We start from the raw sequence: 25,224 nt of genomic DNA on the forward strand, positions 1-25,224 counted from the left end.
GGAAGATTTAAATCAAGACACAGCACATTTTCAAGCCCGTGGAACTCCAAAGAGAGCTGCCTTTGGAGTAAATTCTGAGTCAATGCATTTAAAAGAATTCAATTTAAGAAATGTCAGTACTGGAGAGAGAAACATAATAGCACAAATACAAACAGAGAAGACATCTGCAACAATAACTTTGTTTCCTATGCAGAGTACAACTGATGTTGAGTTTCCTGCTACTGACACAAAGTCTATGGGTCAGGCACAAGAAAGAAGCATAGACTCACAGGATTGGGATGTAATCATGAATCAGCAACACATTCCCAATTCTAAGAAGAATTTCCTTTAATGCAAAGAATTACCTCTCCTGAATCTAACTTTGCACAAACTAGGCAAAGTATATTCAGTGAAGAGCAAGATACTTTACCTTACTCATGGTCTGAGACAAGAGAGGTACAGAATGACACTGATAGGCCAATAAGCAGTTTTTCTGCACCAAGCTGCAATACAGAAATATAGCCTGAGGCACAGAGAATCCAAACAGACAAATTTAAAGGGGACATACCACCATTACAATCAAAGAGTCCTGAGCCAGTCCAACAGCAAAATTTAGGTTGCATTGATACAGAGGCACCTTTGATACCTGTCAATCAATCTGCTAAAGACAAGGAGCCCTCGGTCATGGTGAGGATAGGAAAACAAATCTACCCAGCTTTGATTGATACTGGCACAACCAGATCTGTACTAAAATCTGTACTAGAAGATTGCACTTTAATGGGGTCTGTGAGAGTTAAAGGAGCCACTGGGCAAATGGAGTTGGTGTCCAAACTAAGATCTAAAATGGTAAAGATAGGCCCAATGAGTTTATATCACTCATTTCTACTGATACCCTAATGTCCATCCAATCTCTTAGGGAGGGATGTCCTCTGTAAATTAGGTGCAACTATCCAATGTGGCAAGTCAGGCCAAATATTCCTACATTTACCCAAACAGTCACTCAAGCACCATCCCTTGCTGCTACTGGGGCAAGTGGAGGGTGATGAGGAAGAACATCATATGGGAAGTATTTCTGAAATCCCTGAAGATATCCCAGAGGCAGTTTGGGCAAAGCATTGCACTGATAGAGGAATTTTAAAATCTGCAACACCTGTCAAGATCGAGGTGAAAGAGGGCACTCCACCTAGAATCCCTTAATATAGATTGAGTAACGAAGCTACAGAGGGTATCAAGCCTATCATCCAGAGTCTCCTGGAGCAGGGCATTTTGGTCTACACTATATCTGAGTATAACATACCTATAATGCCTATTAAAAAGCCTATTAAAAGGGGATTCAGTTAACAGTTATTTCCTTCTGAGTAACTGTTTCAAGAGGGGAAAAGGGAAGAATTCTATCCACTCCTACCCTTCCCCTCTGGTAAGATAGCAGCATCCTGCTTGCTCTGACTCAATTATCAACCATTGCAAATATGACCCAATTTAACAGTCTAAAACAGAATTCATTATCTTTCCCCACAAACCCACCCCTCCTCCAAACTTCCTTGTATCCCGTGAAGGCACCACAATTCACCCAGGATCTTTGGCTTATAACCTCAGCAATAGTCTCCCTCTCCCTCACCCCACATATCTAGTCAGTTCCTACAGTTCTCTTTCCTCTTCTAAATCTCTCACATCTGTATCAAGGAATCCTCTTTCTGCAATATATATCTTTAAGCATCCTCTTCTACAAGGCAACCTGATTTCCACACGTTTTCTCCTTACCTCTCTTATATTTGTTTGTATTTTTTCTCTTTATATTTACTATGTATACACTTATATTTTATTTGTATTTGTTGCTTCCCCCAATATAACATGTTACCTCTCAAAAAGGATTGTTTCATTCTCTTTATTTGTATTCCTGGCACCTAGCATAGCACTTGGCACAAAGGTACTTAATAACTACTAATTGATTCTCCCCTAGAACATCCACTGCAATTATTTTTGAGGTTGTTTGATGACTATCAGAATGATGAGAAATTCATCTATTCCATAGTCAGCCCAGTCACCTTCACATCCTCCATGTTTGAAGCTAAACTGGCCTCCTTGCTATATTCCCTGTATACACCTGAGTGAGATAAATATGTGATTCTCAAAGTAAAATATTTGGCTTATGTCTCCCCCCTCCTTGCTAATCTCTTCAAGGGAAAAAAGCACAGTTAACACCCAGTTTTTATTGCAACTAGGAAAAGAGTTATTGAGGCTAGTTTTGTTGTGTTTGGTGACTTTGTCTAGAAGTCCCAGATATGAACCCAGGAAGAGTGATCAATAACAAGGAACAAAGGGTCCCAATTCAGGGATAATTGGCAGTTCGGTTACTTCTTTATCTCTTAAAGGATATTAAATGTAACTCTATTTTTGCATAGTTTGGTATTTTTCACTGTTCTTTGAACCTAGATCATGAGTTTAAGATTGTATGTCACAGCTTCCCCCAACTTGACCCTACATATTGAACTGCCCCCTCTTCTGGGAATCATCTCCCACCATACCTCTGTCTTTTGGGGATTTGTAGCTCCCTTCAAAGTTTAGTTCAATCACCTCCTTCAAGACATTTTTATTTTGTGTTTTAAAAATATGATTTATTTCCTTGTCATTCTTTATATATGTACATACACACACATATATCCTATACATTTAAAAACATTATTTTTGATAAGAACACTACAGCTTTCACCAGATTGCGCAAGGGGTCTATGACACAATGAGGTTCAGAACTTCAACTCTTATAGAACCCAATTGCCTTTAGGAACAATTATAAACTCCTTTGGCTGACTTTTTTTAAAAACAGTTACCTTCTGTCTTAGAATCAGTACTATAAGGGTTAGGCTATTGGGGTTAAATTGGCCCAGGACACATAGCTAGGAAGTATCTGAGGTGAGATTTGAACACAAGTCCTCCTGACTCCAGGGTGGCACTCAATCTTCTGTGCTACCTACCAACTCTTTGGTTGACTTTTTTTTTTTAACTTTTTTTTTTGTTTTTTTTTTAAACCCTTAACTTTTATGTATTGGCTCCTTGGTGGAAGAGTGGTAAGGGTGGGCAATGAGAGTCAAGTGACTTGCCCAGGGTCACACAGCTGGGAAGTGTCTGAGGCCGGATTTGAACCTAGGACCTCCTGTCTCTAGGCCTGACTCTCAATCCACTGAGCTACCCAGCTGCCCCCTCTTTGGTTGACTTTTAAAGCCCTTCATAACTTGGCTCCAACTTACCTTTTCAATTTAATTTTGCATTTACTTAGAATAGAATTTTATTTTCTATGTAGTCTTTCTTTGCTATTTCAGAAAATATTTTTAGGTTTTAGAAATTGATGTTGGAATATGAAATGACTTCTAGCTGGGTTGTGTACTCTTTTAGCATTTATAGAAGCAAATGACCTTTGAATAACTGTGGAGGATGAGAGAAGTACCATAGGCCCAGGAACAATTAAATTTGTTGATTTTCAAAATCTAAAGGCAATTAGTGATAAAGTAGATAAAGTACAGGGCCTTAGGTCAGAAAGACAGTTCAAATTCAGCTTCAGATGCTTACTAGCTGTGTGAACCTGGGTAAGTCACAAAACCTCTATCTGCTTCAGTTTTTTAATCTGTAAAATGGAGCTAATAAAAAATGGCACCTACCTCCTATGGCTGTTATGAGGATCAAATGAGATAATATTTTTAAAGCAGTTATGACAGTATTAGAATCCATAACAAATGCTTAATAAATGCTTATTCACTTTCTTTCTCCCCTCTCCCCCAATGAAGGGAAGAATGCATTTAACCAGGCTAGTAAGCTTGATTCTGATCAAAATTCTAGAAAAGAAATGATTTGTGAACATTTGGGAAGGGAAGCAGCAATAGGTAATTGTCAGCATGGATGAGACGTTAGGGCAGAGGCCGGGCTGTTGATGGCCATTTTTTCACTTAGGGTGGCAATGAATGCAACCAAGGAGACAGGAGTACTGGGAGTCAGGTAGCCCACCTTCACCTCCATGTGCATTAAGGGAGGACGGTAGTCCCAAGAGCAGAGTGCCGTGGAGGCCTTGGTGTTACAAGTCAGCTTGGGCCTGTAAGGATGTCGGTTACTCTAGGGAGCATGTGTGTCGCTGGGGGGGCGGGGGAAGAAGTGGGCTTCTTCTGGAGAAGCACCACCCCCCCAGCCCTCCTTTGATGTTCAGCACCTCAGGGAGTGCCCTGTTCATTCTACACTATTTGCAGATCTGTTCATAAATTCTAGATATAAGGAAATTTTTCTTTAAAATTAGAGCTTTCCTAAAGGTTGGACAGGTTTTTTTTTTCAGGAGATGGTTTATTTCTCTTCAATGGCAGTCCTCAAATGGAGGTTGGATAATTACTTGTTAGGGACACCGTCAGATATTACTGTTTGAGTACAAAAGAATTTAGATTGCCTCTGAAGTTTGTTCTTTTTTATTTTTTATTTTTAAACCATTACCTTTCATCTTAGAATTGATATTGTATATTGGTTCCAAGGCAGAAGAATGGTAAGAGGCAGGCAATGGGGGTTAAGTGACTTGTCCAGGGTCACACAGCTAGGAAGTATCTGAGGCCAACTTTGAACCCAGGACCTACCATCTCTAGGCTTGGAAAGGTCTGTTCTAACCCCAAGAATGTATGACTGTGAGCCTCACATTTGTGTCCTCTCCTTTCTACTCCCAGTGCTACCACATTCTACAAGTTCTCATTACCACCCACCCTTACTCCTGTAAGAGCCTCCAAGAGGTCTTCTGACCTCTTTTCTCTTGTTTTTTCAATATCTTTTGGCATCCCTGCCAGAATAATTTTCCTGTGTATGGCTCTGAGTTATGTTGCTCTTCTTAGTAATTATATTCATTACAATGGACATGTAGCTCTTTAAGGTTTACAGAACAGTCGACGTGCATTTTCTTACAGAAGCTTCTCAGTAACCCTGGGAGAGAGATATTATGGGTGTCAGGATTCTCATTTTAAAGGAAATGGAGGTTCAGAGAGATTGAGTGACTTTACACACTGAGAGAATAAGTATCATAAGTAAGCATCATAAATAAGCATCATAAACTCAAATTTTCCTGACTCCAAGCACTCCATGTGTCTCTCTGCTAAAGGATGATTCTTTTCAAATGTTTTTTTTATATTGTAAGGTAAAGTTCAAATTCTTTTTCCTGGCATTCAAAGCCCTGCACAATCTGGCATCAGCCTCCTTCTTCACTCTTCACATGACTTCTATCTAAACAGTTTATCCTCCAGCCAAATGAATTGCTCTCTGTCTACTGAATACACACCTATCTTCATCCCTGGACTTGTCATCCCTTATGTCTGTAGTATCTGTCTTCCCTGTTTGTCTGTTGAATTTCTACCCATCTTTAAAGCCCAACTTCAATCTTACTGTGCAAAAATTCTCAGATCCCCTGTTGATAACTACTGTCTCTCCTACTCCTCAGGCCTCCATTTTTGTTTAGCATCTCTCTAGAGTACTTAACTAACTTCTGTGTGCGTGTGCGGTATGACCTGACTAGTCTGCTAACGTGACAAGTCAGGGACTATGTTTGAAATGATCGTTATTTCTTCCCTAGCAACTAGAGCACGGAGCTTTGCCAAAAGCGGATACTTAATAAATATATGTTGATCTGAATTTGTTGAAAGTACTTTCTGGGGTGCCAAATCTGGTCAGTATTTTTTATAGCCAGTTTCATTTATAATGCTTATTGCAGTTTCTTGCTAGGAACAGCTATTAGCTGTCAGACATTAACTATTTTAGAAATGAGGGTAATACCAAAGAAATGGTGATTTGTTTTTTCTAAAAACCCCAAAACAAAAACATATTAGCCCAACTCCCCCCCCAAAAGAACATGATTTGAAATATATCTTCTGAGCTGTTATAAACTATATATCCTATTTTACCTCTGTTAAGGGATTTAGCTATGAGGAAGACCTAGTTCTTTTGTATTTTCATAGTTACCAGTTCCCTTTGAAATTTGAATTAGCCTTGATCCACTAATCCTAGATAGCTGAATGGCTTTAAGCACTATGATAAAGAGCCACCTCTAATTAATACTCCTATAGACAGAGCATTTCATTTTCTGCAACTTCATTCCCCCCCCTACTGATCAGTTACATTCTTTCCAGTAAAAAATCTTGTTATATGGTCTATTTGAGGGCTGTTGGGTTTATATAAATGGGGGTTGAGAAATAAAATAGCCCCAAAATTTCAGGCATAAATATTAAAAATGGTAAAAAGTAAGTGGACATTTCCCCTTACTCCTTTATAGAATATGGAATGTTGCATATATTTTCAGTTTTTTCAGTGTATTAATCAGCTTTGTTGATTTTTTCCTTTTCCACTTTTTATTTTTTCTTAAAAAAAATCTTTGTTATATGGGGTGGCTCTTTGGGAGTGTAAAGAGTGAAGGGATACATAAGGAAATGGGTGATGTGAAAACAAAAGATAGAAACAAAATTTATTTTTAAAAATAGATAAATGCAAGACTTCTTACTATTCCAGCTCTTCAGCCACCCTTACCTAACATTTGGAGGCTTGTCTTTGAAGGGGATTACAACTATTGATAGTCATAAAGTATGATAGGGAAGAATTATGTTTTTGGCTATAATAACTACTCACAACACTATTAAGTGATTCACCCTTCCCCATTCCCTTGTATTATCATAGTAAAATATCTATGTAAAACAAGCTAAAGGTTTAACATAGCTTTAAACTATTAAAGGGGAATCATTATTCATAATCAGACTATTTAGCCTATGCTTATATTTCTACTGTTAAATATAAGCATTTTGTTTGCTTGCACTGCAATCTGACTTTCCACTTTTCCATTCAACTGCAGCTTCCCTCTTCAAAGTAACCACTGATCTCTTAATTGCCAAATCTAATGAACTTTTCTCAGTCCTGGTCCTTAATGACTCCTTTGGAGCTTTTGACATTGTTTATTTACCTATTCTTCCTGAATACTCTCTCTTCTGAGCTTTTAGTGACATTGCTCCCTCCTGGTGCTCTACTTTTCTGTCCAACCTCTCCTCCAGCTTCTTTACTGGTTCTTTATCTAGGTCATTGTAGATGTCCCCCAGTCCTTCCTTCTGTACTGTCTCATTTGGTGATCTTAACAGGTTGTCTAGGTTCAATCATCACCTCAATGCTGATGATTCCCAGATTTCTATATCTAGTTAATAGCCTCTCTCTTGTACTAGAGTGTCTCCCAGCATAAAACATCCTTGAAAGTGTGAGGGGGAAGTGAAGGGAAAAGGGAGGAAGGTAGGATGGTTGGGAGAAAGGAGAGAGGAAGGTAGAGGAAGGGAAAGGAAGGTAGCATCCCCAGCCCCAGCAGAGGGAATTTGATCAGAACCCTTCAGGGGCTCAAATCTCAAATAAAAGATCTGAGAGCAACTTTAGGGTTTAGAATAGCTAGGTTTTATTTAGATTAAGAAAGGGAAAGATCTAGGGAAAACTAGGAGGTAGGAGGAAAGGGGAAAAGGTGCCAAGAGAGAGATCAGGGTTTCAGGGAAGAGAGTGCTGCTTCCAGGGTGGAGAGAGCAGACCCTCCTGGGTAGAGAGAAAAGGCGCCAAACTTTCCTTTTATACTTTCCCAGATACCTCCCCCAAAGGCAGTGGGAGGTGTCAGGGAAGTTGTAGCAGAGAGAGTCCTAGGAGACTAGTCTTCCAGGGCTTACAATAATTTCAAATGACACAAAAGGAAGGACTGATTTTTTTTTTTTGGCCTTTCTTTGTATCTCCAGCAATCAGCCCAGTGCCTGCCATATAATAAGCACTTAATAAATATTTGTTGTTAAATGAGTTTTCCTTAATTTCTCAGTCTTTTTTTGCATCCTGTTAATTTTATGTTTTTATTTTTAAAGTTTTATGGTTCCTCGCCCCATAATGAACCTTCCCCTCTCTTTACTGCTATCAGTGATTGATAATATGTGTAAAGTATACTGTTCAAGTCTCACAATTAAATATATTTTAGGTGCTTAATATATGGTAGTTGAACTGAATAATTGCAGTTCTCTTCAAGGCTCTGGAGGTTACTTAAGTTAAAGAAAAAATTATCTTTCTCAGTTTCACTATGGACCTTTTTGCCACCATATCTACAAAAAGTCCCAGTTAAAATACAGATACCCTTAAGAGGGTAACATATTAGCTCATTACATTAGCACAGATTAGTTTATATTTCCCCTGGCAGACTGCAGGACAATGAGAAAATGGGCCAAAGGAAAGACAACATAATGTAGACAAAGAAAAGGCCCAAGGCACAGGAAACTAATATGAAGAGAAGGCAATAAGAGTAATAATATTATGATAGATCATATTTATGTAACACTTTCTAGTTTGCCAAGCTATCTAGGCAGCACCAGTATTATTATTTGATCCTTTTTCAAGTGAGGAGAATGAATGCCTATTCAAGCCAATTCAAGTTTTTGAAGCTAGAAGCTATTTCCAACTTCCACCTGTTGTAATTTCTTTTGTCTTTCCAGTGTCTTTGACATTGAATTATTCACCTCCCTGTTTCCCTCCTTCCCAAGTAAAGGCAGCATAGGGTAATAATAAGAACTAGATTTGGAATCAGAAGAACTAAATTGAAATTTTAGTTCTCCTGGAGGAGCTGAGAGCAAACAGGCACATTAAAGCATTGCTGATAGAGCTGTGAACTGGTCTAACCATTTGGAAAAGCAATTTGGAACTATGCCCAAAAGGCATAAGGATTGCTATTAGGCTCTTTGACCCAGCAATACTACTAGGTCTATTTGTTGTTCAGTTGTTTCAGTTGTGTTTGACTTTTGGTGACCCCATTTGGGGTTTTCTTGGCAAAGATACTGGGGTGTTTTGCCATTCCCTTCTCCAAATGATTTTCACAAATGGGGAAATTGAGGCAAACAGGGTTAAAGTGACTTGCCCAGGGTTACATAACAAATAAGAGTCTGAGGCCAGATTTGAACCCTTATGAGGAGATGAGTCCTCCTGACTCCAGGCCCAACAATCTATTGATTGTACCACCTAGTTGCCCCACTAGAGCTACACTCTAGTCTTCAAAGAAGAAAAGGACACATATGTACAAAAATATTAATGGCAACCCTTTCTGTAGTAACAAAGAACTGGAAATTAAGGAGATGCTTTTCAACTGGGGAATGACTGAACAAGTTGTGGTATATGAATATGATAGAATACTATTGTGCTATAAGGAATGATGAAGTGCAAAGTTTTAGAAAAATCTGGGAAGATGGATATAGAGTGCAGTGAGCAGAACCAGGAGAACAATTTAAACACTAAAAGCAATATTATAAAGATAATCAACTCAGAAAGATTTAGGAATTCTGATCAACTCAATGACTCACCACAAATCCAAAAAACTAATGATTAAACTGCAATAGTTTCCAGATAAAGAACTAATGGACTTAGAGTACAGATTGAAATATATTCTTTTTCTCCCATCCTCCCTTCCCCCTTTCCTTTTTTCCTTCCTTCTTCCCTTCCTCCTATCCTTTCCTCCTTCCCTTCCTCTCTCCTGCAAGGTATTTTATGAATCTGGATATCAGACATTAGGGATCTACTATGAAACTGCTCATAAAAACTGAAACTGTAGCCAAACATAACCTGATGGATCTTGAATATAGGTCAGACCAAAACAGAAGGAACTAGTATGCATTCAGAAATAGATCAGAAGAATAGATTTAATTGGAACTGATTTTATCCAATAATTTAAGTTTTAATGATTTCCTTTTTTTTTTTTTTTTTAAACCCTTGTACTTCGGTGTATTGTCTCATAGGTGGAAGATTGGTAAGGGTGAGCAATGGGAGTCAAGTGACTTGCCCAGGGTCACACAGCTGGGAAGTGGCTGGGAAGAGACCTCCTGTCTCTAGGCCTGACTCTCACTCCACTGAGCTACCCAGCTGCCCCCTAATGATTTCCTTTTGAGGGACTGCATTTATTAAGCAGAATCTCTCAGTCACTAGTCTGACAACAAATGGGACAAAGAACCTCCTAGCACTACTTCTTTTGCAAAGATAAATAGGCATGCAGAATTTGGAATAGAAGTTCCAAATCACAATCCAGACTCTAAGTGACAACCTAGGCATAACTAGTTTCCAGCTTTGATGGATAGTCTTATATACAAGAAAAGCATCTATAAACAATTGAGGATCCAATTACAGGATATAAGGCCAACTAGTAACAAGAATTGTTAGAATTTAAAGGACAATGTCTATTCCCTTAAAAAAAAAAAAGAAATCCTTATCTTCTATCTTAGAATTGATACAAAGTATTGGTTCTAAGACAGAAGAGCAGTAAGGGTAGGCAATGGGGGTTAAGTGATTTGCAGCTAGGAAGTGTCTGAGGCCAAATTTGAACCTAGAATCTCCCATCTCTAGGCCTAACTATCAATCCACTGAGCTATCTGGTTGCCCCCAGGGTTGAACTGCAGGTCTGTTTCTCTATATACTGAGTCACCTAGCTGTCCCTGCCTATTATTTTTAGTATCAAATACCATTTTTGAAACTTGCCATATTCTCTTTTCCAAAGCAATAGCTAATTTATTTATGATATCTTTCATGATGATATGTATTCTTAATTTCTTCTTAAAAAGGGATCATTTTTCATTCAAAGGAGAGATGGTAGAGGTTACTTTTTTTTAACTAAATGTATGAGAAGATAGTATCATAGCTTTTTAGTTGGGGAAATATTTGGAGGAGCTGGGGTTTTGCAGCACTTTTCAATAAGCATTGGCTTATTCTGCTAACATACAGAGAACTATCCCTCTTTACAAGAATTGAGTCCCTCATATATAAACCAAATGATTTTTCTATATCTTTAAAAAGTATGCCTGACATGATTTGATAATACAATCCTGTTATCATTAAGAGATACTTGAAAAAGTATGTGTTTGTGTGTTTGTGTATTTGTGTGTTTGTGTGTGTGTGTATATGTGTGTGTGTAAGGGGAGAGTTAGTAATGAAAAAATAAAAAAAACAATAGGGGAACAGTAAGAACCACACTTATTCCTTCCTCAGAAAAAACTACATTTTTTAAGCATAAAGAAATTGAGGAACTAAATAAGAAAAGATTAAAACTTATCACCATATTGATATTCAGAAGCCTGGAGTGGTGAAATTTTCTTTCACCACAATGACAAGAAGGAATTGAGGGGAAAAGAGTAATTAAGATTGCAATGTATCCCAGAGGGATGAGCCTGGAAGATTCTAAAAAATCTGGGAAGCCACCTTAGTTCAGGAAGTTCCAAGCTTCAGAGTCCCAGTTTCTTCTGGGATGGCCTAAAGCACCCTTAGGTGGTGATTTGGCATGGAGCTTTGAAGAAATGGTTTATTTAAAAAATCATTTTCTATCCCTCCAAATAACAAGTATCATTGCTTTAAGACCCTTTTCAGAGTTTTCCAGCAACTTATTTGCTGAAGTATTCTGATGTCAGTAGTCCCATAGTGTAATATCATCAAAATCAATATGACAATGTAAGCAAAGGGAGAAATGCTGCAATACAATACATCTTGTGATGCTGGAGGAATTCTAGAATGTTCTTAATGCCATTTCCTGTTGTATAGATAACTTTACATTCACCATCAATGTCTAAAATATACATATTTTACAAGCCAGCATCACTAAATCAGAAAAATAAATAAAGACAAAAGGAATAATGTTTCTTACCACTTGGAGATACCAGGACTGGCTCTGTATACCTTTGTTCATCTGTTGAAGGTAGGTTAAGGGAGATCATTAACACCATACCCAGACTAGTTCCAACCCACAGACATGGGGAGATTGTTGTGTCATTTTTCCGTGCGAAGGTATCCATGAAGTATAAAGCTGTAATTGCTTCCTTAGTTTCTTTGTCAATGCTGGAGATACTAGAACTTCTAGAACGATTATAGGAGTTTTCTCGGCTTTCTATGTAGATTTTGAAAATAAACACATTTTTATTAGATTTCTAGAGTAAGACATGAAAATATATAACTAATTATAAATGAAGAGCACAAATTTTATAATATAACATTAGGCATCTTCTATTTCAACCCATTTTGTTCTATGTATGAAATATCTGAAGCATGTGTTGATGAGATGACTCGCCCATGGTTATGTCCATGTTATAAAGCTAGTTGATAGCAGATCACGTATCAAAACTCAGATCTCTTAACTCCTAATCCAGTTTCTTTTCAATCATACTATACAAATGAACTGAAATAGTATATATATGTATATATATATATTTATATATTATTCATTTTTATATTTCTCATAGCACTTAGCATAGAGTATTTGTACACAATGGGTACTTAAATGTTGGGCAAATATATATTAAAAATAGTAGATGAACTTGTATGAATTCATACAAAGTGAGCAGAATGAAGAGAACTACTTATATAATGACAACAATGTGAAGAAGAAAAAATTCAAAAACTTTAAGCCTCTGCATTATTTGCAAGGTAATGCAATAACAAATTATGACTCTTGAAGACTAATGATAAAATGTCTACCGACTCTTGGTAGAGGGGTGTACATGCAGTGTAGACGCTGAGTGAGGCATCCTTTTCTCTTCACAAGGCCATTAAAACATAACTTTGTTTTGCTTGACTATTCCTTTATTTGGGGTGATTAGAGTAGTGATGATGATGAAAGTGATACAAAGAAAATGATGGAGGTGATTAATGATTCACAGAGAAGATTAGATTGCTTTGGCTGAGGGGGACAGAAATCAGGGCAATGATGGTACCACTAGAGTAAATTTGAATAAGTCATATATAATAAAATCATAGCTTCACATATGACCCCCATTTTATATCTTTGAGATTTTCTATTTCATTATTTAAAAAATGAAGCTATGATCTTTCTGATTATAAACAAAGTGGTGTTCTACTTTATTTTATTCCAATTCCCTCTGACACATTACCAGTGATATCAAACTTGCAGCACTCCAAACTCCTGAGTGTGGCTATGATCAGATTAAAATGTAATTGAGAAATGTTTAATAAAATAAATTAAAATACAACACAGATAGATAATTAATGAATTTTTGTTTTTCTAAGTCAACACGTGGCCCACAAGGATTTGTTTATATTTGAATTTGACACCATTGCACAATATAATTAGACATATAGGTAAAAAAATGTATCTTTTGGTCAGGATCCCAATGTGAAGTTGAGATTGGCATCTTCTCTCCAACTTAAAGAGTAGCCTGGGACAATAAGTGGTTAAGTGACCTCCCCACAGTCAAAGAGTTTCAGAAGCAGAACTTGAACTCAGGTTTTCCTGATTCTGAGGTGAGTTCTCCACTATGTTTTGCTGCCTCTTACTTATACAACTTATACCACACGATTGTTGTAAGGAAATCTTTTTGTAATATACAAAGTTCTCTGAAAATATGGGTTATAATTATTAGCATCAATATTTTCATTACTATTGCAGAATAAACCTGGGCAACTTAATAACTAATATACTAACTTAAGTGACCAAGGCACAACTATAATATGAAGTTTTATATGTGAGGTATGGAGGAAGATTTAGAGGAGCTCACCCCAGGGATATCCATATGCAGGAATACTATTGGTACCCTCTAAATTTCAGCACTTTGGAGCAAAGCTCTACTCACCTTGCCCTAGTTAAGCTCTGGATTAAGTCTAGGTATGTGTTAGGAAAACAAAGAAAAACATTCCTATCTCCACCAAATTCTCACCTATAACTTACCTTCTGTTGTGACAGGTAGAGAGACCTCCATGCAAGCAGCTGACTGTGCCTTTCGGAATGGTGGTCTTCCAGGACCCCAGCGATTTACTTTTGAAACATCAGCACTAGAAAGACGTTTTCCAGAACTGCAACTCTGAGAAGTTGGGCTGGTGCAGTGTCCATTTACATGATCTTGAACAAGAATGGTAGGTTGGATGTCACACACACACAAAATCTTATAATTGCTGCTATAGTATATTAACATAAGAACAAAGACTATTTCTAAGGGAACTGAGAGTATGAGTGTCCTATAAAAAACATTTTTAAATGAAATGAAACACATGTCAACATGCTTTCTGCAGAGCCTATCATTTTACTTAACTATCTAAAAATGACTAAATTCTTGTCTTCTCAAGATTTGGTAGAAATTCATTATGTCACTAGCAATCTTATAAGGCATTAATATTACAATATAGAATGTATGTACTTAACTTTAATGTTCATTTAGATTCTTTGTATATTCAGTCACTCCATTGTGATATTATATTCATAATTAAACACACAGCAATTTATCTTTAGAAATAGAAAATTGAAATATATTTGCTCACATGGTAAGAGCAGTCACCAGTACTAATGATAAAATACCTAGCTAGAACTATTAGTACTTAATTCTGTTTTGATGTGATTTTGAATGACAAAAGATTTATGAAAATGATGCTCTCTTTTTTTAAATCCTTATGTTGCATTTCAAATTAATTGATTATAGTTTTCCATTTTCAAAAAAATATTGCCCATTAGAGTCTTTGGAAAACATTTTAAGTTGAAATCCGTTGGTTTCTTTAAGGTCAGAAAGTAGATGAAAGAGTCCTGCACTTAGAGTTCAATGGTATACCCCCTTCTTTTAAATGCTCAGCATAATAAAGAATGAGGGATTTGTGGTAAAAACAAAACAAAACAAAAAAAACCCCTGACTTTGAATTTTAATTCTGCCACCTGACCTATGACAAGTTGCTTAACTTCATTAGGCTTCCATATCTTCATCTTAAATTAGGAGATGGTTGGAATACATGACCTCCATGGACCCCTTTTCAGAACTAAATCTATGTTCTGATGAAAAAACTTAAGAAAAGTTTTAAAATAGAAAAATCAAGGAGGAAAAAAATAATCAGGATTCTTATTTTTAAAAGTAATTCCTTCACTTAAAAAATTTTACTTTTCAATAAATTAGGTAGGTTCTGCCAGTATACTTCAAATAAGATGAGATTAATGTGATTTTATCTGAGAATATATTTTATTGTCTGAAATGAGGTATACCTACAGTTATAAGAACAGTGACTATTAATCCAATTGAAATTAATCTTTAGCATTGCCATTGTTGCTGAGGTTTTGTTAAATAAGAACAAGAACAGTATTCTTACTTAATACTTGGCAAACTTTACAGTCCTACCATGAAACCAAACCTTTTAATATGGAATAAAGAATAATACTGAGAAAATGAAATATTTAACATGTTTATGACAGAGGATAATTCCTACAACAATAGATTTAACACAAATATTAAAACATCAAGATAAAATAAACTTCAATTTACTATGGGATGACAACAACCAAACTGATGCCAACATTTGCTTTCAAATTTGGTTTAAAACAACACCGGTCAATTGATACAAATAAATCAATACATTCTGACCATTGCACAGTGGCTGTTGTGATAGTCTAAGTTCTACCTGGCCTACCTTCCAATTGGCCCTGGATGATGGGCAGGTTTTTCTTCCTAGATGTTGAAATCATTTTTAGCTTGATTTTAGTGTCTTTGATAATCCAGTAATATTCAGGCCATTCTCTCTTCTCTGTCTTTATTTGCTTCTGATTTTAAAAAGACAAACTTTTATTTCGTCCTTTTTTAAAAAAAAAAAAAAGCTAAAGCTTCAGAGGCCAGGATACAGGCTTTCCTTTGAAGTCAGCTTAATTTCCTTTCCTGTTTTGGTTTGATTCTTTAATAGAAAAGGTTTTACTTGTTCTTGGATGTGTTTATTTTAACTTTGAAAAAAATTGAGGCTTACATCCTCCAGGTCTGTTGATTATTCTTTGAAACTTCAAATTTCAAAGAGAAGCTTCCCACTGGGTTTTACTCAGTCTACTCAGTTATTCTACAAGTTTGTTTCCTCAAGATGATCTCTCTGTCTTTTTCTCTCTGTCTCTGTCTCTCTCGGCCTTAATGTAATAGACAAATATTTAAGAACCATTTGGAACCAAGCTCACTATCTATTTTTAAAAAGTTGTGCCTCAGAAATATAATCTGAGCCTTAGTCATAGAGCCTTGAGATTTTAAACTTCTTTCTAGCATTCGATCCTAAATTCTATAACAATTTAACTTGAGGAAGATAGTAATTATCATCTTAAAATATCACTATGTCTTGATTTGTATATCATAATAAAATTGAGCATAAGGCAAACTTTCTCATATGAACATAGTCTGAAGACAAATGCTAATCCATTGAGTTAAAAAATGTTCAATAAAAGAGATTTGAGGCTATGTTATGATGGACCTTTCAGGACTCCTGTGGTATTGTTTTTATAGTCCCTATGATCAGTTCACATTTGAAATAAAAATGGTTTGTCATTTAAAAAATTCTCTGTAATACAGTCAGAGAAATTACTGTCACTCCAGATGCTATTTTTAGCTGGTCTTTTTGGTACCTAGCACAATGAGGGATAGGACAGCACCAATTTTAGCGCCAGGAGTTGGAGTAAGATATTTCAGGAGTTACCGGAACTCTCTGTAACAAATTAGTTACCTGCTTCACAAATTTATTACTATTCACATTCTTTATCATGAAAGACCTATGCAATATCTATCACATAGGGCTTGCAGTGAAGGCTGGAGAACAAAAACACTTTTATTAAATGTCTACTGTCAGTCAAACACAAGGCTAGAGATGCATTAGTCTGATAAAACATGGTAACTTCCCTCAAAGAGTCTGGTATAGTTATAAGACTAGAGGACCAACAAAACAAAGTTCCACTGGGATATCAGGAAAAGCTTCACAGTGCATTTGAACATGGGTAGGAATTAAGAGATAGGTAGGAATTCAAAAAAGGAGGAGAGGGAGGAAAGATATTACAGGCACTGGGCTTGAGCCAGATAACTGAGATATGAGGTCACGGTGCATGTAAAGGAGATAGAAAATCGTTCCCTTTTTGGGTGTTTAAGTCCATAGAAGAAAGTAATATGAGATAAAGCTGGAAAGGTAGGATGGGACAAAGTTATGGAAGTCATAGCTGTCATTCAGAGAAGTTTGAACTTTACTCAGTAGGCAATAGGGAACTCAAATGACTTCTGAGCAGAGAAAGAATATGACCAGACCAGATCTATGCACAAAAAACAAATATTCTGGCATTGGAATGAAGGACCGATTAAAGGTAGGAAGAATTAATCTATGTGAGTGGCAATGTCATCCTTCCTCTGCCTGTATAACCTGAAGCAAGTCACTTCACTCACCTGGATCTTGGTTTTCTCATATATAATATGAATGGGTTGGAGTAGATGGTCTCTGAGGGTCCCATCCAACTATAGACCTGTGATCTTATGATACTTAATACTAAAGTGGTAGCAATGGGAGTGGAAACAGGAGAGAAGAAAGAAAAATTCAAGGGATATTGCAGAGATAGTGTTTATAGAATGTGCTAGCTAATTGAAGATGAGAAAGAAGGGAGAAGAACCAAAGAAAATACAAAAGTTCTGCATGTGGAAGATTAGGTGGTATCATAGGTAGAAAAGTCAGAAGGAAGATCAAGTTTAGGAAGAAGAGAGTGAGCTTAGTATTTGCTGAGTTTGAGAAACAGGTGGGACTTCTATGCAATGATTCTTAAAGGCAACTGGAAATGCAGTTCAGAACTCACATCAGAGATGAGGACTGGAAATAAAGATTTGTGAGTCATCTGCTTAGAGACAGTAGTTGAAGTCATGGGAACTGATGGGACTGCTAACAGAAAGTGTAGAGAATAGAAAAGAGCCAAGTACAAACCTTAGGAGGAGGATGAGTAATTGTTCAAAATTATTTGAAAATCCTAGTAATTATTATTTTATACTGTGTGTTTGATTTTTCAAAGAAAACATAACCCAAAATTGAACATTATGAAAAGATTCATATGTTGAATTAATTTTTAAGTTATGAGAATTATTTAACCTTGACAAGAAAATTATAGTATCGCAAAACTTTGATTAGCTGGCACTTAAGTAACTAGAAACTTCAAAAAATAAGCATTTTGTGGGGATGGGTGAATGTAGAGAGGATTTGTAAAATGTGTGCATGTACATATATTGTATATAATATAGGTACATATATACACACATATAGTCTCCCTCTCTATATAATTTTTTCTATGTAGACCTATATATAATATGTATAAAACAATGAATGTAATGATTTAATCCATAATAATTGTAGTGAGCATAAAATGCTATTGTCTGATCATTCCCAGGACATATACAACAAATTAAGTTATGTGTGTTATGGAGATCTAGCTTCAAATACATTTTGGCCTCTTGAACTTTCCTTGGAAATCATGTCTCAGTAGTAAGGGCATACCCATTATGTAGGATTTTTTCCATTAAATACCTACATTCAAATTAGTTTCACAATGAATGCCATTTTGATGACATAGTAACTTAGTTATTACTGACATCTGGTTCCCTAAAATGACATAAGAAAGAAGAGTTTCTATGGGTGATCAGGAGGAGATAATTAAAGCATTTTTCATGTTTTTCTAGAAATATTTCTAAAATTCCTATAACTTTTTCTCATTCGAGGCAAAGATCCACTTTATAAGGTAGATCCTTGTCCCAAGAATATCTCTTGACCAAGCATGGCATAGTAGAAGGCTCTCCATGGTTATTTTACATATACGTATATATATATATATACATATATATATATATATACATATATATATATCTATCCACACACATATAAATATACATATCCATATATGTATAATATGATACATATTATGATGCATGTTTCTATATAGACATGAATATAATTATATACCTATTAAACAGAAGTCATTATGTATATATAATTATATGTCTACATAATAACATTACATATACACACATACACATAAAGCTTCTTAGGAAACTCAAACAACTGGCAATATCTTTTCAAAATTCTCTGTGAATAATCCTGATCAGACTCATAAGATAGGACAATCTAAATCAATTTACCAGTCCTACTTACAGCTTTTACCACCTCTTAAATAGTTCTGGAAATGTCACCCTTCTAACATTCTCTTACAACTATTGCTTTAGCCAAAAAACCAACTTGGTGCTGCTTGTTATACCAATTCAGAACCATCCAGCTTTACCACAGTTAAAGGCTGTAGTGCTTCTGGTTCCCTCACAGCAACACATCACATCATCTCCTAGGAATTTAAAAAAGAGATGTACCATTTTTTAGAAGAGTACTACCTGTGAAGCATACAAAGTGAAAGAGAGAAAAATGGAAAAGTCTACAAGTAATAAACATGCTTCATTAGGCAGATTTGGGGGACTGAATTTTCTCATTAATTCTAGTGTATCCATCAACTGTATCAAAGAAGGGCAGACAGCTAGATAGATTAGTCTACTTAGCCAGAAAGACTTTAAAGTTAATGTTTATAGAAAAGAAGTAGCTGTCAAGGAATGTGGTCTAGATGGGCAACAGATCCCAGAGGGCACTTAATTTTGGTAATTGGACTGGGGGTTACGGTGGCAACACAATACAGAATTAGGATGGACAACAGAAATTTTCACTTTCCTGACCCCATGCCTGACACGGTGGCTGCTTGCAGAAGCAGTTTCTGCCATGATAGTGTTCAAAAGTCACTTTCCTTCAGTAGTCTTTAAAAAGTGTCTTGAGAATACAGTAATCTTTTTGGAAATCTTTTAGTTGCAGATATCAAAAACCCTCCGCTATATAGACCCCATGCTTGGCCAACAGATCTTTTCCCTAGAACAAGGATTTACCTTATTAGGCAGATCTTTGCTTTGAATGAGAAAAAGTGATAGGAATTTGGGGAATATTTATAGAAAAGCTTGAAAAGGGCTTCACTTATGAATCCATAGGAATTCTTTCTTGTGTCCCCAAAGGGACACACATTATGAAGCCAATTTGAATACAGATATTTAATAAAGAAATCCCACAAAACAGGCATGGTCCTGTTGCTGAGCTATGACATCCAGGGAAAATCTAAGGGGTCAAATGTATTCAAGATTAGGTCTTTGGGATAATTAGAACTCAATTTGTGTCTGCTCTGGGAATGATCAAAGACACTATAATCATTAAGGATATTGACTAATGTCAATTCGTTGCACCAACAATTTCTACCGCCATTCAATATCTTACTAATGCAATGTTAGTAGTCCCACTGGACTACTTAATGTGTTATCATCTATAATAATATTTTAATTCTCTCATATCAACCAAAACAGAAGGGTAACTGTGAGTGGTAAACCTATGGTTATAGCCAAATAGTTTTTACTGTAAGCCTGAGAAAAAGGAGGTCTACCAGACATAACAGTAGTTCTTCAGATGGAGCTTGCATAATATATCAAGGTCATCCATTAATAGTTTCTATTGGGGGGGTGAAATCCCACAGTAATTTCTAGGAATGACAAATTATTTTATCACATATTTGTGCCTCATTACCTTTAGCTAAAAGAACCTTTGACCTGAATTCTGAATAAAAATGAGCTACATACAATTGGAAGCCAGAATAAGAACAGCTTTCAAGACACTGAATGGGCCTTTATCTCTGTCCTACTGCTTTGGTAATCTGAGTCAAATTTCCTATTTGATGTGAAGAAAAATGCTTCCAGGGTGGTATTAGGGCTGTCTCTAAATGAACATCAAATGTAATAAGACATTCCAAGACACACATGCTCTATTTTGCCCAAGGATGCTTATGCTATTTGATGGAGGGATAAAAGCAAGAAAAACTGGGAAGGGGAAAATACTATCATTACTGTAAATTTGTAGACACATTGGGGCTTGAGGAAGGAAGTAAAGAGGCCCATACATACTTATTAAGGTCATGATATTTTTATAATCATAGGCTATGGCAGCTGGCATAAGAGGGAAACTGAGGGCACATGTGGTAGGAGAAAAGTATACATATTGACAATATGGGAAAACTGAGTTTTTATTTGCTGCCACCCCCCTCAACTGGAAATGGTTCATTTTGACCTATGTTTACCAGTGTCAGAGACTTCTTTGACATCAACTGGTTTGCTTGCTGAAAGAGGTTATTATAAGACAAGAATTACAAGCAATATCATGTACTAACATAAACTACCAGTAAGAACCATGCAGTCAGGGGGTATCTCTTTTTCGGGGTCTAAAATCCCTTTCCCATTGCCCTTTTATGTGACTGTGACACCTCTGGGTCAGTTCATTTGTCACCTACACAGGGAAGAAATAAAATGTCTTTGTGTTCCTTGGAGATGAGGGATTCTTGAGCAAAGTAATTCTGAGTATGCCTGTGCTGGTTTATGGATGGCAGGACAGAATCTGAACATAAGTTTGAGTTGTTCAAATTATGAAGGGGTAATGGTCACTGCAGAGAATTTGCCCCCAGACTAACTAACGAGGATCTTATTTGAGACTCCCTAAGGACTATCACTGGAGGCTCACTCTGTCTCTTAAAGGATAACACCTAGAGAATACACTATCCTCTCCCCTAGAATGACTTTACATGCATCAATTACTGCCATCAGGATCCGTAAAGCTTGCAATTTCCCATAAAATTGGTAATTTGCCTTTGAGTTTTGAGGTAAAGGACATTCTTGAATTTAATTTCCATTTCAGCAGAAAAGTGACCTATCCAATTTTCAGCAAATCAGTAGGAATTCTGAGTTTACAACTTATCACAATTTAGTCTCAAGGCAACTCAGAAAAATAATCAGAAAGGGTACTACAAAATTTAATGCAAATTGTACCATGTCATGAGTGGAAAAAGCACTCCAAATCTGACTAATTTAAATCTTTATTTGTAAAAAACCTTGAAAGAAATCAATTTATTTATTGATTAGTTTTCAAAAATAGCATAAATTTCATTTAAAATGTTCTGGGAAAAGGGCAAAGGCACTCTAAAATTTAGCAACAAGTTTAGAAGTGAGCTGGGAGATTGCTAGAATTCAGAACTGACTAATTAGAAGCTAGAAGGGGTAGAAGTCCAGAAATGTGATATGAAATAGGACCTCCCCCACAAAATGGGAGTGGTTGGACTGGAAATTGCGATAGGTACTAGGAGCCACAGGGTAGCCTGAACTTGATCCATTATGTAGCCAATGTACAGTAAATTCTTTAAGTTGAAGGGAAAGGACAAAAAAATGAATGAATATAAGTGAATGACCACTGATCAGTGATAGTGAATCTTTTAGAGTTTGAGTGTCAGGCCCTGTCCCTACACTATCTCCTAAACCGAGTGCTTTACCAGCTCCCCACCAGAGGCAGAGTGCCATACCTCACCCCCTCTTACCCTATATTGGAGGGAGGAAGCACTCCCACTGTGCTGCTCGGCAGAGGGGTGAGTGATGAAGGGCATGTGTGGAGAGGGGGAGGGGAGTGGCCCGAGCTCTCTGCTCCCTTCCAGCTCTGCTGCCTGTGAGCTACTCACCTTACCCCCTATGTACTCCCATTGGCTGCTGGGCAGAGGGGTGAGGGATGTGAAAAAATGTCATTAGGCCTGGTGGAGAGGGTGAGGGGAGCAGCTCTGCCCGAGTCCCTCTGTCTTTCTAGTAAAGAACTTTGGGGGTAGGGGGGTAGGAAGCAGGTGGCCATGTGCCCACAGAGAGAGCTCTGCATGCCATCTTTGGTACTTGTGCCATTGGTTCACCATCACTACTCTAGAATGACAAGAAGCTCTAGGCTCTATATTAAGCCACTCACTGAATGACAGTTATTTTATTTTAGAGACAACTGGTGGCTCAGCGGATAGAGTACCAGGTCTGGAGTCAGGAAGACGACTCCAAATCTGGTCTCAGACATTAACTAGCAATATGACTCTGGGCAAACCACCGGGCCACTATTTGCATTCCTTTCCCTAAAAAATGAAGCTAATAATAACACTTGACTCCCAGTGTTGTAAAGGTCAAATGAGATAATTTTTGTAAAATGCTTCACATATAGTAGACACTAAATAGATGTTTATTTTCTTTAACTGCAATAAGTGGTTGAAAAAATCTTTAAATATCTTAAAGATACTGAAGTCTATTTGCTAATGGGAAAGAGGGAAATTTATTTAATTCTTTTTCTATAGGTTATTTTTTAAAATGTAGTATTTTACTGAGTTTTGTTTGTGCTCATTCTATGAATGATTGAGATATTGTTATCCTGGTAGTGTGTAGTTTTGGACTAGTTATTAGTAAGACCTGAGGGGGGATTCTCTTTTGGTCACTTCCAGCTATGAGGTCTCTGAATGTGTAACCCTCAGTTTCCCCATCTTACTTTATAGCATTGTTGTTAGGATAAAGTGAGAGAATATATGTAAACTGCTTTTAAAGTCCCTATATGAGTATCAGCTATTTTTATGTTCCCATCAATCTCACCTTATTCTTTCCCAAATTTAGCTGCAAACTAGTAACTCTAAGCTGCTGAAATAATGATAGAATATTCCTTGGTGAATTCAACTGCAAAATTCTAGTTGTAACTTTTACTCAATAACTCTTAAAATGCTGGTAATTGTATAGAACAGCCACCATGTTTATTTGTTGGTACAATTTCTGTAACCCCTTCCCATTTGTGTTGTCTTGTTAGCATCTATACTCTCCTAGAGAGAAAAAAACCCTGCATCTTCTTTTACCTAATTTTAGGCCTCTTTATTATGTCGATAGCTAGCACTTACAGAATATTATAACAGAATGCAAATAAGAACTGAAGAGCCCACATTATCTACAGGTAGGAAAACTGTTTTTTCCTAATTTTAAATTCTAAAATAGTACAGAAAAGCCCATTCTATAATAAAATATCTATTACATGAATATGGCAATAATTTCTTATAATGTGATTGATCTTAAAATTCTAGTCATCACACAGATGTTATCAAAGCATAATTCATAGTTATATGACATTTGGATAAAATGATTTGTCCTTCCTATTTCTTGTCGTTTTTTGTCTAGAATCCTCCATTGCCTTCAACACACTGTACCTTATATCACACGTATTCATAAACATGTCACATTTTCCATATTAGATTATGAACCTTTATGGAAAGACCTCCATGAACTGATATGGAACAAAATGAGCAGAATCAGGAGAACACTGTACACAGAAACTGAAACATTTTGGGATGATTAAATGTAATCAACTTTCCTACTAAAAGCAATGCAAGGATCCAGGACAATCCCATGGGACTTATGGGAAAGAATGCTATCCACATCAAGAGAAAGAACTGTGGGAGTAGAAATTCAGAAGGAAAACATTTTGCTTATTACTTGTTTATATGGGTATAGGATGTGGGGTTTTGGTTCTTAAAAGATTATTACAAAAATGAACAATATGGAAATAGGTATTGAGTGATAATGCATATATAACCCAGTGGAATTGCTTGTCGGCTCTAAGAGGGGGGAGGGAAAAGGGAGAGAGAGAACATGAATCATGTAACCATGGAAAAATATTTAAATAAAATTTAAAAAAAGATTATGAACCTTTGTAGCTCCCCCAATGGATAATATTGTGCTTTGTAAATATGTGCTTAACAAATGCATGTTGAATTCGGTAATTTGCACTCACTGAGAGAACAAAACCAGTAGTCATGAAGTCTTGCTACCTGAATGAGGACACTTCAAAAACCTTACTTGATGGTAAACAAATGATCAGACAGAATATAGATGTTTCAGCTCATTCTTTTAACATAGTCTTGTCCTACATATCCAGTTGCCTATAGGACATCTCCAATTTCATTGCAATGTCAACTTCAACATGTTCCAGACCAAATGCATTATTTTGCCTTCTAAACCAACTTCTCCTTCTGACTCTCATTCACAAATTTGGGGTTTTCTTCAATTCTTCTCTCTCCATCTCTCATCTCTTTAATAGTTATCAAGTCCTGTCAACTTCACTTTTATATCTCTCCAACCACCACCTTCCTCTTTTCTTCTGCCACTATCCTAATATAATATAGGTTCTTATTACCACACATATAGTATTGCAACAGTCCCCTAATAGGTTTCCTAGAATCCATTTGTTATTCTTTACAATCCATTCCTCATAACATTGTCAAAATAATCCCCATTACTTATGGATTTTGTTATGTCATTACTCCACTCAAACATCTCCTCCAAGTTCTTTCTCTTGCTTTTTCAGGAAACTTCAAAATTTTTGCCATGTTATTTAAAGTCTTCTAGAATCTGGTGCCACCCTACCATTTAACATTATCTTATATCACCTTCATGTATGCACTCTATCCTTTTGCTAAATTAGACTACAGACAGTTCTTGCTTTACATAAATTTGCATTACACAGATCTGACATTATGTAAATAATTCTGAAAGAAATCTTCATTCCAAAGGGAAA

The 25,224-nt window shown here is 36.4% G+C and overlaps 1 protein-coding gene across 3 annotated transcripts in view; it reads right to left on the bottom strand.

Annotated features, from left to right (window-relative positions):
* STXBP5L (syntaxin binding protein 5L) overlaps positions 1-25,224 on the bottom strand; it is a 437,905-nt gene that overhangs the window by 30,783 nt on the left and 381,898 nt on the right. For 2 of the 3 annotated variants that reach the window (XM_044670068.1, XM_044670067.1), the window contains 2 exons: positions 13,688-13,858; positions 11,654-11,893 (listed from right to left, as the gene is read on the bottom strand). In XM_044670068.1, the coding sequence (XP_044526003.1) occupies positions 11,654-11,893; positions 13,688-13,858 (411 nt within the window). The remainder of the gene's footprint in view (positions 1-11,653; positions 11,894-13,687; positions 13,859-25,224) is intronic. The other variant, XM_044670069.1, reaches the window with a different exon arrangement.

Source organism: Gracilinanus agilis, chromosome 3 (genome assembly GCF_016433145.1).
Source record: "Gracilinanus agilis isolate LMUSP501 chromosome 3, AgileGrace, whole genome shotgun sequence".
NCBI lineage: Eukaryota > Metazoa > Chordata > Mammalia > Didelphimorphia > Didelphidae > Gracilinanus > Gracilinanus agilis.